Source organism: Periplaneta americana, chromosome 2 (genome assembly GCF_040183065.1).
Source record: "Periplaneta americana isolate PAMFEO1 chromosome 2, P.americana_PAMFEO1_priV1, whole genome shotgun sequence".
Lineage (NCBI taxonomy): Eukaryota > Metazoa > Arthropoda > Insecta > Blattodea > Blattidae > Periplaneta > Periplaneta americana.
This window is the reverse complement of record NC_091118.1, coordinates 123,578,252-123,592,199: the sequence shown is the minus strand read 5'-3', so window position 1 is coordinate 123,592,199 and position 13,948 is coordinate 123,578,252. Positions and strand designations below refer to the sequence as shown.

Below are 13,948 nucleotides of genomic sequence, written 5' to 3'. Positions count from 1 at the left end.
AAAAGGAAAATCTACGACTACTAATTTAGTATCTTATCTCAATTATGTTATGCCTATAGTTGAAACTCAGGATCAAATTGATTCCATTTATTTTGACTTCAGCAAAGCATTTGATGTTGTTCCCCATAATATGTTACTGAGTAAATTAAATTCTTTTGGTCTTACCACTAATTACCTGGGCTGGTTTGAAAATTATTTAAAAGATAGATAATCCTGTGTTAGACTTGGAAATTCTTATTCTGATCCTTATATTTCTTTATGCGGAGTTCCACAGGGTTCCACTTTGGGGCCTCTACTATTTTTATTATTTATAGATGACATCTGTAAAAGAATAAGTTCTAACTGCCTTTTATTTGCCAATGACCTTAAAATATTTCGCAAAATGAATAGTCTGGCAGACTGTATAACTTTGCAAAATGATATAAACGCTATTGGGCTATGGTCTGCTGATAATGGAATGAAAATAATGAATTGAAAACTTTTGTCATTTCCTTCTCTAGAAAAACCACTTCTCTTAAATTTAATTACACTCTTAATAATATCAACATAATAAGGAAAGACTGTATTAGAGACCTGGGAGTTCTACTTGATAGCAAATTACATTTTCATAATCATGTCCAACATATTTATAATCATTCCATTAGAATGCTCGGACTTATAAGGTCTATAACTTATTCTTTTTCTACTCCAGCTACTCTTGTAATTCTATACTATACATTAATCAGATCTAAACCTGGAATTCTATTACTTCTACTGATTCGGGTAAATTGGAAATCATCCAAAGAACATTTATGTCCCTATGTGCTTTTAGGTTTTTACCAAATTCATCTGTTTTCAATTATGAGCGTACTTGTAAATATTTTAACTTTTCTAGCCTTTATGCTAGACGTCTTGAACTTGACTACTTATTCTTTTGTAAGGCCTTAAAGGGTGATATTGATTGTGAATCCTTCATAAGCAATATCTACCTTCGGGCCCTTTCGAATGGTTTAAGATATCAAAAAATTTTTTATACCTATAAACCTAAATCTCTCTCTCCAGTTGTCAGATGCATGAAAGCTGCCAATTTATATTATATTAATTCAGATCCGTTTAATGTATAGTTTGTTGTTTGGCTATTCTTATATTAAGCATATTCATTTCAACTTCATTCATGTTGTTTTTAGCTTTTCTGTATCATGTATTTTTGTAATTATCTATTCATTTTGTCATTATTGTTTGTTTGTATTTGTCTCTAATTTTAATAATTATTTGTATGCACTGTTTTTGTTATCTATTCATTTTGTCATTATTGTTTATTTGCATTTGTCTGTAATTTTAATAATTATTTGTATGCACTGTTTGGTTATTCCTTGTACACTGTAAATCTTGTGCTGAACTGTTATTGGCCCCAGGCTGTTGTACAGCACAATAAATATTAGTAAATAAATAAAATAAATATATTATTATTATTATTATTATTATTATTATTATTATTATTATTATTATTATTATTATTATTAATAGTTCGGCTGATTGTCAAATTCTAAAAAATGACATTAATTCAATTTCACAATGGTCTGTTGAAAATGGAATGAAAATTAACCAATCCAAAACTTTTGTTATTTCCTTCTCATGGACAACTACTTCCCTAAAATTTAATTATTCTCTTAGTAATGTCATAATTACTAAGAAAGATTGTATTAGAGATCTTGGTGTCTTACTTGATTCAAAATTATATTTCCATGATCATGTGCAATATATTTATACCCATTCTTTAAGAATGCTTCGTCTAATTAGATCTATAACTTATTCTTTTTCTACTCCTATGTGTTTATTAATTTTATACTATACATTGGTTAGATCCAAGCTTGAATATGCATCTGTTGTATGGAACTCCATTACTTCCACTAACTCTGCTAAATTGGAGAATATTCAAAGAAAATTTATTTCCTTGTGTTCTTATAGATTTTTACCAAATTCCGATTATAAATATGATATTAATTGCAAATATTTCAATTGCGGTAGTTTGTTTATCAGACGTCAGGATCTTGATTATTTATTTTTTTGTAAAGTCATTAAGGGTGATATTGATTGTGAATCATTCATAAGCAATATCAGTCTTCGTATTCCTGCTAAGGGTTTAAGATTTCATAAAATGTTTTATAATAGAAATTCTAAAACTATCTCTCCGGTCTGCAGATGTATAAAATATGCTAATTTGCATGGATTGAACTTGGATCCATTTAATGTGTAGTATATACTTTTTGAGTTTTTATATCAGTTTTATTAATTTATGCCATTTGTTGAGATGTGTATCATACTATTCTCGTCATTTGCATATCTTTACAATACTACTTATATGATTCCAGTCTTCATTTATATGATTTTATTAATTCATTTGTAATTCATTTTATTTAATTGCCATTATTTTAATTATCTCACTGTACTAATTTTAATAAGTATTATTTGTATTTTGGTATCTATTCAATTTTGTCATTACTGTTTATTTGTATTTGTCTGTAATTTTAATAATTATTTATTTGTATGCACATTTGTTATTCCTTGTACACTGTAAATCTTGTGCTGAAATGTTATTGGCCCTAGGCTGTTGTACAGCACAATAAATATTAGTAAATAAAATAAAAAAAATAAAAAAATAATAATTATTATTATTATTATTATTATTCAGTCGTCAGCCGTAATGCTGAACGGCAGTTTGCTGGCGACAGCCGAGCAGGTAACATTGTGTGTCGTACATAGTCCGTGAGTGAGTGTTACATTGTGCGTTTGTTTCGATAACCTTGTAGTGAAACATGAATAGTGCAGTTAAAAGGGAAAATACTTTAAAAGCAATATTTAATAAAGAGGAAACGCGTCCAACAGCATTTGACATACATAGATGGATAGAAGAAGGGTTACGTATCAAAGACACGGAAATACAAGCTATTCAGTTAGTAGGGAAACAAAATGCAGTGTATATTAAACTTACAAATAAAATTAGTTATGAACATTACCTGCAACAACATACTGGATCATCATCCGTTAAACTTATGAATGGAGATAATGTGACAGTCAAATAACTCCTGCAGACGAAGAAGTCGTTATGGTACGAGTGCTCAACATACCACCAGAAGTGTCAAATGAAAGAATACAAAACGTGCTACAGAACTATGGGAAAGTGCAATATATAGAAAATGAAAAGTGGTCATCAAAATTCCGATATAATGTCTATACCGGTATACGCATTACACACATGGTATTAAACAAGGTCGTACCTTCGTCGATTGTCATAGCCGGTCACGAAGCCTATGTAACTTACCCTGGGCAGGAACTTACGTGTTTTTCTTGTGGAAGTACAGCTCATATACGGCAAGCTTATTCTAATAGGAATATAAAAGCGCCTGTGACGATACAATCTCGAACACGTTTTACACTGAGTGACTTGATTCCTTCCCCTAGTGATTCCACAGCAGCGACAACTCCTACTATGACTAGTGTTTCATCTGAAAATGGGACTGATAGTTTATCCGAAAAACAAGCATCTATTGGTATTTCGGATACAAAATTAATGCACGAGAGTAATTCATTGTCAAAGAAATCAATAACACAAAAGAGTAGTGCAGTGTCTGATAAGACGGTGACTATGACGATAGAACAGGGTGACTCGGAAACAGATTCAGCATCCAATATTCTTCATGAGCAACCAGTGAAAAAATATAAAGCAATGGAATCTTCTGACACTGGTGAGTGTTCTGCCAATGGACAGAAGAATCCTGTCGACATTGTTCCAGTTACTACAGGTGATTCAAAGGATCCTGAAGAAATTCGGAGAGCAACAGCATCAGTTCCAGAGGATTGGAATGAAGCAATGCAACAAGAAAAGCAAGATCCTGGATCGACAAACAAGTCCTCGTCACAGGAGATTGGTGTTAAGAAATTGGCTAAAAGCAGTAATTCTCCTAAGCATCGTTCTCACCCTTACAAAGGAGAAGGCAGTAAACTAGGATTTCCACTATTACGTCCAGTTGACTAGATCTTTGACCAACGATTACTGGTTGTGCATTGTGCAACATGTTGTTGAAGTTTGTTCTGCTATTGGCTAAAGTGATGACTATTACTATAAGTATTGCCACTGTGAATTTCAATAATAATTCCTCGCCCACAAAACTTTATGCATTGAAACGCTTTTTAGTGGAGCACGATGTTGATATTCTTTTCCTTCAAGAGGTATCCACTGCAGATTTTTCGTCCTTATAATAATTATACATCATATGTGAATCTAGGTACACTTCTCGGTTGGGTACAGCGCTCATTACCAGAGCTGGAATTAATCTCCAATCAGTTGTACAACTTCCCTCTGGTAGAGATATTTGTGGACGTTTCAATGGTTATGGTTTCGTTAATATTTATGCTCCTTCAGGTAGCAATAAACGGCAAGAGAGAAATGAATTTTTTCAAACAGATGTTCCCTATCTCATGCGTTCCCTGAATGATGCTTATGTGTTTGGAGGAGATTTTAATTGTTTACTCCATCCACAAGATTGTGCGGGAGAGTACCGATCTAGCAATACACTGCAGCGTTTGGTGACAGGACTACAAATGAGTGATGCCTGGTTAATGAAGCATAATAATGTTGGTTATACATATGTGGCTAGTAATTCTGCTGCTAGATTAGATCGTTTTTATGTTCATCGGTCGATAGCTCCAAACATTCGACGAATTAAGATCATTCCTGTAGCCTTTTCTGATCACTCAGCGGTCATAATGCATCTTGAAATGAATATGTTGTTTTTGATATTTGGACGTCCCTACTGGAAAATGAACACAAGGTGTCTTCAAAGCCCACAAGTAATGGAAGAGCTACAGCAGTTGTGGACTGAATGGTCGAAGAAGAAATCCGAATATCATGATGTAGTAAATTGGTGGGAATATTATATTAAAACCCAATTAAAGAATTATTTCCAAAGACAAACTTATCTTCAATATCATGCCGATGTCCATATCATACTCAGAACGACGCACTCAACTCAACAAATATAAAGCTAAAATTTTGGAAATTCTTAGACAGCGAATGGAGAGCTTAAAAATTCGAAGCGGACTAATCCCTCCCATAACAGACGAAAGAATCAACCTCTTCCATCTTATACAGACACATAAAAGAAAATGCTCTACCATGATCAGGAAAATTCAAGACAACACAGACCAACACTATACTACACAACATGACATAAGTAACGCATTTCTGTTGCATTTTAGCAATATTTAAAAAAAAAATCCCACAATTCCCCTTCTCTACGATATTTTGATTCAGTAAAGATCAATACTGTATCAGAAGAAGAAAACCTATTGCTTGAACAGCCAGTCACTAAAGAAGAAGTTTATACAGAGCTTTGTCAAGGTAAGTGCTCAAGAACACCCGGAAATGATGGAATTCCACTAGAATTTTATTTAACCTGCTGAGAAATAATTAAGGAGGACTTAACAACAGTGATAAATGCAATTCTACATTGGAAGAAACTCTGTGCATCGCAACAGAAAGGTATTATTGTTCTTATTAAGAAAAAAATCGATGTGGTCACCGTGCATGATTACAGGCCTATTACATTGCTCACATATGACTATAAAATTATAGCTAGAATATTAGCCAACCACATAAAACCGCTTCTAAGTAAGCTCCTGCATCCAGCACAGTACTGTGGCTCGTCTGAGCGGACTATCTTTGATGTGGTGTGTTCCCTGAGAGATTGTGTTGCTACTTCGCTTGAAGATAAAATCAAGAGATTATTGTGTTCCATCGATTTTGAACGTGCCTTCGACAACGTGAATCATATTTCATGTTCCAGTGTCTAGCATGGTACGGTTTCAGTGACACTTTTATCTCCTATACCAAATGTCTTTATAGTGGAATTAATAGTCAGATTCAAATCAATGGTTTTCGTTCACCAACGATCAATATCACTAAATCTATTAGACAAGGCTGTCCTCTTTCTATGTTATTGTTTACTTTTGTACTTAATCCACTTATATGTAAATTGCATAATTCTATTACTGGTATTTCCCTCAGGGAACAGAAGTTAGTGGTAGTTGCGTATGCGGATGACGTCAGTGTTTTGCTTTCAAATGAAAAGGATGTTGAACAACTTAAAACTATTTTGAATTAATTCAGTAACATTTCAGGGCTACGTATCAACGAGCAAAAATTCAAGATTCTTCCGATAGGACAGTGGCAAGTGCTTCCGCAGATACCCCCACTGCAAACAGTGAAGACCATCAAAATTCTTGGGATTGTATTTTCGGCTTCTATAGGAGAGATGATACATCTCAATTGGAAGGAAATTGTTCAAAAGATTAAAGTAACAGCGCAAGACTTATATTTTCGCGATTTGTGTTTATATCAACGAAGCTGGGCTGTACAGACGTATATACTGTCCAAGTGTTGGTATTTAGCTCAAGTGTTACCATTAACAAATGCTTATGCACGACAAATTAATTGTGCAATTTCGTGGTATATTTGGAGAGGTTGTGTGTTTCAGGTGCCTATGTCAACATTAACCTGCAGTCCATCACGAGGTGGTATTGGCTTAATACATGTCATAGACAAATGTCTTGCGTTATTCTTAAGCAGAGGGAGAAGGATTCAACTTTCTAATGCTTGTTACTCAGCAGCATGGCTCCAACATTGGTCACTTAAATCGGACCTTCGAAATCCACCTGATCTTCATGCAATCCCATGGTCGTTACAATATCTTCAAGTTTATTTGCTGGAATGGTGTTACATGGACTCACTAGGGGCAGATCCGAATATGAGACTTGTACAGTTAGTGTACCAGAATATTAAAGGAAGGTCTCCTCCACTACAAATGCGTATACAACGAATCGCTCCTACCAATGTGAATTATGATCGACTCTGGCATAACATCAGCTCCCCTGCTTTGTCTTTTGATGTCCGCTCCACCTGGTTTAAGGCAGTACATGATGTGGTGGCCACACGCACTCGCCTTTTCTCTATCAGGTTGAGTCCAACGGAAGTTTGCCCCTCGTGTCAACAACAGGACACTATTCTGCACCGCATCTCAACATGTTCTTCAGTTATTGACATTTTTGAAACTGCCACGAGCTATGTATGGAAACTAGGTTTAATCAACTGTTCACCCGAGAAGTTCCTTCGTCCCGATTTTCAAATTTCACCCCGTCCTAGACTAAACGCCATCTTGTGGCTTTTAGGTAATACAATTTATCACGTGTTGCAAAATCATGGAGCTTTAGACAAGGCTGTATATTTGGATTTTCTCAAACAGACACGGTGGAAGACACGACAGCACAGTCAACACAAGATTATGTTTGGCAGTTTCATTGACATTGTAGATCAGTGATTTGTAATAATAATAACGGTTCAAGATCACAGGGAAAGTGTTAAACTTAGACATTAATTTACGTTTATTGTTGTATTCATTCATATTTTATGTATAATGTGAGAACGATATAATAAAAAGTGGCTTAAAAAAAAAACGGTTGTTCTAGTGAGTAGCTGCCTGAATTATATAGCATAGTCAGTATCTCGCTGCTTGTATTGCTATGGCACCAAGCAAGGATATCTGTACAATTTGTAATTCAGCCTTCTGCGGAAGACAGAAGTTTCTTAAATGTGCGGGACCCTGTGGTCTTCGATTTCATCTCGATTGCCTTAACATTGGCGAAGCACAATTTGACATTTTCATGCAAAGTGGAAGTTCTTCTTATAAGTGCCGGAAATGTGTAAGTGTTTTGAAATCTTCGCAAGGAGACAACATACCAGTGCGATCCATTCAACCTGGGGAGAAGAAGGTGATCTCACCTACCCGTGAATTAGTTCTTCCGAACTTTCCATCGTCATACGATGGGCTTGCAGTACAAATAGAAACAGTAAGACTTAATAGTGTCTCGCTATTGGACATGGTGAGTGATATATTGGTTTATGTAAAGAATCTAGAGAAAGACATGAACGAGCTGAAAAGCAAAAATGTTCTTCTTAAAGAGCAATTGTCTGAATTATTGTCTAAGGGTGGCTGCCCTTTAATCTCTGATCAAATTAATTCTACTAATTCTGTTTGATCTAATGACCCCATTAAGAAGTCATACAGTAAGGGTAGTGTCAGAGAACAAAGCTGCTGACAACTCACATACTTGTAATTCTGATACATCAGCAACAAGGAAGTCTGCGTCTACAACTCCTCTTGTTACAGTTAGACATAACAATCTTGAACTTAATCAGGCCAATGCTTCAACTTCCGCCAACGAATCCTAAGGTTTTCAATTGGTATCTCGTAAAAATATAAAAAAGAGAACCTAAAGTTGGAACATTGGCTACGACTAACATTGAAATGGCCCCTGAGAGAATAAAAACTAAATCTCTATTTGTTTCGAGATTTAGTTCCAAAGTCAACACAAACAATATAGAGGACTCTCTGAAGAATCAACTTCAGCTAAGATCTCTCGCTGTAACTAAACTAAAAATTAAATATCTATCATATTCATCCTTCCACATCACTGTTGATGTGAGGGATTTTGATTCCATTAACAATCCTGAAGTTTGGCCTGCAGGTTGCCTAATTGCACCTTTTTATGGTAAACTAAAGCCTGAGCAGCATTTTACGCATTCTGCCAATTCGAACTCCGTTGATTCTCAGGGAAACGCCTCTTAGTCTTAGTCTTGCTCGCTTTCATTTTCAATGTTCAGTTCTATTAATCATCTTGAGATTTTCTACCAAAATGTTCGTGGATTTAATACTAAAGTTAATTAAATTTTTCAAAATATAGTGAGTAATAATGATCTCATTATCTGTCTCACTGAAACATGGTTATCTGAGTCAGTTATTAATTCAAATTTATTTCCTAATAATTATACTGTGTTTCGTGCAGACAGACTGTTTGACGACACTAACAAAAAAAGAGGTGGTGGTGTCCTAACAGCGATTAGCAACCAGTTACATTTTACAAGAAGGCGTTTTGACTTAGAAATTATTAGTGAATGTGTTTGGGTTGAAATTAGAATGGCTGACGGTTTTAATCTGTTAATTGGTAACCATTATTTCTCTCCTGATACAGATCACGATCACTTAAAATCTTATCTTAATTTTCTTGAAAAAAATCTTGACACTCATAATTTTAGAATAGTAATCCTTGGTGATTTCAATAGTCTTGGTATGGACTGGTCAACTGGTTTTAATCTTAATGACACTCATTATTGCTCTAAAATTAAGGCCAAGGATTTATATTCTTGGATTAAATCAAAGTAACTCTACCATTACTAATAAAAATCTTCTTGATATGATTTTTACTAATGTCAATAACAGTATAGTTAAATTTGCGATCACTCTCTAGAAATTGCGAATCTTGTGTTTGACTAGGTAATTCTCTCTCGGTTCCATTTAATAGTTTATGTGGAGTTCCTCAAGGGTCTACATTGGGACCTCTCTTATTTTTATTATTTATAAATGATATAAGTAAAAGAATAAGTTCTAGCTGCCTTTTATTTGCAGATGATCTCAAAATCTTTCGTAAAATTAATAGTTCGGCTGATTGTCAAATTCTAAAAAATGACATTAATTCAATTTCACAATGGTCTGTTGAAAATTTACCAAATTCCGATTATAAATATGAGATTAATTGCAAATATTTCAATTGCGGTAGTTTGTTTACCAGATGTCAGGATCTTGATTATTTATTTTTTTGTAAAGTCATTAAGGGTGATATTGATTGTGAATCATTCATAAGCAATATCAGTGTCTGTGGTGTAATAATCATGATGAAGATCTGGAACACATTCTTCTATACTGTCCATCCATAAACCACAAAAGAAGTAAATTAAAATCTTCAGTACCAGTTGCAGAAGAGACAGCCCTGCAGTATATATTGACTACACCCCAAGTCTGGCTACTAACAACAGGCATCTATAATGAACACCGATCAAAATACCCCTCATTTCTCGTAAAAAACAACTGAATACACTACAGTGGATATAGCATTGTTTATAATTTCAGACAAAGAATTTGCAGCAGTGTTTACATCAGTAGTCTGATATATACTGTTCCAATCATAATTGTATATAATAGAATAAAGATTCAGATAATCACCTTGAGAATAATTTAAATATGAACTGATATGACAGTGTTCCAGTAACGATAAATTTACTTCAATATAAATAGAGATATATGGATGATAAAATATATCCTCTAAAAATTGCGAAATTCGGTTAACAGTGTCAGGTAACCTGAGGTGTTTAGAAGTTAACAGGGTGAAGGACAAAGAAGGCTATTCCTCACCACAATGTCCAATTGTAACCTAATATTACAAAAAAAAAAATTGCTTCTAGTTATGTTTGAAACCCACATCATTACAATCTGCTTGCAGTTCCTCTATCAAATTAAACCATTTTCTGTTCCTTTCAGAGAATAATCTAAAATACAAGGTGGAAGTAACATAACTATGCAGATTTTAACAGCTTCTTCCTTGGATAGAAGACAACAAAAAATTCTAATACCATATTAATCCCAAATGAATACTTAGCACTCAGAAAAAAATAATTTTCCAATAAATGTTAACACTGTTTCACTCGATAAGTACTACCTTTACGATTCCAATTTTTACTCTTATCATTAGAGAAACTTTTAGTTTTTCAATAAAATGAATGGTTTCCTTGCTAATTAAATTAAAAGATTCAGATGTATCATTATTTCCTGCCATTATTATGTCTGGCAACCCTACTGGAGTAACTAAGGGACAGAATTGTACTGTTCAGACAGAGTGCACATGTGCTTTCATATGTGAGACAGCAAGCTGCTGTTGCAAAAATACGCAGACCTTCATTTTAATTTACTAAATAACTATGCATTTAAATTACAAAATCCTTCATAGGTTTCTTATTTATTTTAATGTATTCTATTGTCCCCTTCAATCTACATAGTTACATCACTTCCAACCTGTATAACGAAAGTAGCCTCAAAGGAAAATCCTAAACATTAATAGAACATAATCACAGTTAAAATGTTACGTTACATAGCCATCAATTTCTTCTAAAGCTTTAACAACAACAGCCATGTTCGGACGTCTCTGTCTGTTGTCCTCAATACAGTTCAATGCAACAGAATAAAGGCTATCTGCAAGATTATATACTTGCGTGTTTTCATTACTCCTCGATCTTCCCCAGTCCCCTGCTTGCTTATCTAGTAGAACACTGATGCAACCATCTTCTTCACACATGGCTTCAACATGAGTCACCTGCAAAAAACAAAACAAAACGAATTAGTTTAATGTTTTACATATGTGCATTCTTACACATATATAATTTTATATATATTAATTCTTGCCTTGATATACTGAACGCAATAGTTAATCACAGTTTTAACACTATATAACAACCATAATTATGACTCATATCTCATGTGAGCTCACACAGATTGTCTGCTTAGTTAGATTTAGAACATGCATAACTGCAATGTGCATTCTATTTATAGAGTGGAAGAGAAATAACCTTGCAGACTGAAGGAGACGATAGGGTACACATAAATGAATAGAAACCTATATTATGTTTTGTCCCACTGCATTGAATACCAGCGTTCACATTCTTCTTACACTTGTTTATGAGGTTTGTATACCAGAGTCCACATTTCCTTTCACTTCCTTATAATACTATGTATGTTAAAGAGGGTGTGATGAAAGAAATGTCTGTCCAAGTTGCTCACTGTTAATTCTTCTGTTATTTCTGTTTTAATAGTTATTTTTGTGGGTCCATATAAATTTCTGACCATTCTAATAAGAATGAAGTGTAGCTTTTATTTAGCATTACTTCGAATAGTTTCATTCTGCCAATTCGGTGAAAAGCTTTCTCAAAGTTAACAAATTCAAAAGATTAAATAAAGGAGATTATAAAGTTGTTGACTTACCAGATCATGACCTTCCCGTTTTTCATCATATGGTGGTAATCCTGTCAGAATTTCTAACAATACCTGAAATACCAAAAGATGAAATTGTAAGTATTTTGGTTACTGTCACATCACTTATGTAATCACTCAGTTCTAATTACCAACTTACCACACCATAGCTGAATGTATCTAGTTTGATAGACACATCACCTCTGAAGGCTTCTGGTGCCATGTAAGCAGACGTCCCCAGCACAGTAGTTGTCATTGTTAATGTGTTGCCATGTTGTTGGCCAAGACGCACTAATCCAAAATCTCCTAACTGAAAAAATACAATACTTCTTCTTATCCCAAATTGAATTCATAAGAAAAACATAAGCTGTTAGAATAACTACAAGGGCAGTAAATCAGGAGGTGTCTTTCGTAAATTTATAGCTTGCGAAATAAATCTGGTGCTGACTGAAAAGACAAAACACTGTTTCAATTAGCAGTGGCAGCAGTAGTAGTTATAGTAGTAATAGTAGTAACTGTTGTATTTTATTTAACACTTTCAACAACAAAAGTTATTCAATGTTGAAATTCAACACGGACAAAAATTACCAACAAATTTTGCCTTGAGCTTTCTAGATTCTTTTGCATGTTGTAAATCTATACTACAGAACTCACAACTTTACTTTTCTCCTGGGGAAGTCATCCTAATAATTTTATGACCCTTTAAAATCCACTGTCCATGACCAAGTTTCAACATTCCAACAAAGTTTTTCAGACAAAGACCTAAAAAAGGGACATTCCACGTGGATGATAATGATGGATTAACTTAATCTCTGTTTGGTTAAAATAGTTCTGAGAAGCAGAGATTCACTTTCGCTTCTGGGAACTGTGTGCATACGTTTGAGACTATGTGTGTGTCATGTGCGTGTTTGTGTCCATTGGGCTTACTGGCAACTTCATAAGCAACTACCAGGGCTGGCATCTACGACCTAAAACCTCAATGAAAAAATTGTTTTCTTTTGACTACAACACAAACAATAGTTTTTGAAGTAGACAATTCTAGCTAGTGCTTTGGAGAATCAGAGAATAAAATACAGATATGTGAATATTTACATTAATTCTAACAGCCAGACTCATTTTGGTTCCATAAGTTTGAGAGCTTCTCCAGGCTGCTTGAAGATTGTAGGAACACACTAAGTCAATGGTTTTCAAACTGTATAATGTCGCTCCTTGGGACATCATGGACTTCTTTTAGAGCCATCATCAAAGAATTATGGCAGGATTACAATCACGTGTTATGAGAATGAATGTACTCTTCAACTTTTCATATAAATATAGCAATTTACATACATTTTATCCAATCAACGGAAAGACTGCCTATTAAAAAAAATGCGTACAGATATAAAAAATTAAGTATTTTGTGATGCAGGGAAGCCAAGGGAATTTAGAGCAGAGACAAGAGAACAAGAGACCTGTGGACTCAAACAAGTTTGAAAACAATGCCCTAAGGAATAATAAAAGTCAATAAGCGAGTACCTGGCCATACTCATGTTATACGTAACTAAGAGGCTGATGCCTGAACAAAGGAGGGCTTCATTCTCTCCTAGTGGACCAGATCCTTTTTTTTTTTTTTTTTTCAACTTTCCCATTAATGTTAGACAAAGAGCACTGAAAGAAAACTTTAAGAAATTCGGAAGGGTTTGGACGACACATCATCTCTACGTAACAAGCACAATTCCTTATTGACAACTTCCAGTCTGATCTAATTAAATTCCTCATATTTCTATTAATGGAGCATGTTGTGCAGACCTCTGGAAAAAGAACTAAAGAAGAAACTAGCGAAGTGCTTTGTATGGGGCAAAAATGTGGACATTACGACGAAGTACATAAGCGAATAGAAGCATTTGAAATGTGTATGTGGAGAAGAATGGAGCATGTGAAATGGACAGACAGAATAAGAAATGAAGCTGTATTGGAAAAAGTAGGTGAAGAAAGAATGATGCTGAAACTGATCAGAAAGAGGAATAGAATTTGGTTGGGTCACTGGCTGAGAAGAAACTGCCTACTAAAGAATGCAC

General features: G+C 34.4%; 1 protein-coding gene and 1 pseudogene across 1 annotated transcript in view; one reads left to right on the top strand and one right to left on the bottom strand.

Annotated features, from left to right (window-relative positions):
* Positions 1-2,697: 2,697 nt before the first annotated feature.
* LOC138695181 (uncharacterized) lies at positions 2,698-4,015 on the top strand (annotated as a pseudogene).
* A 3,446-nt stretch (positions 4,016-7,461) lies between these two features.
* Positions 7,462-13,948, bottom strand: part of LOC138694558 (interleukin-1 receptor-associated kinase 4-like) — a 42,389-nt gene continuing 35,902 nt past the window's right edge. Inside the window, exons 9-11 of the mRNA XM_069818418.1 lie at positions 12,052-12,201; positions 11,904-11,966; positions 7,462-11,238 (exon numbers count right to left, since the gene is read on the bottom strand). Of these exons, the coding sequence (XP_069674519.1) occupies positions 11,008-11,238; positions 11,904-11,966; positions 12,052-12,201 (444 nt within the window). The 3' untranslated portion in view covers positions 7,462-11,007. The remainder of the gene's footprint in view (positions 11,239-11,903; positions 11,967-12,051; positions 12,202-13,948) is intronic.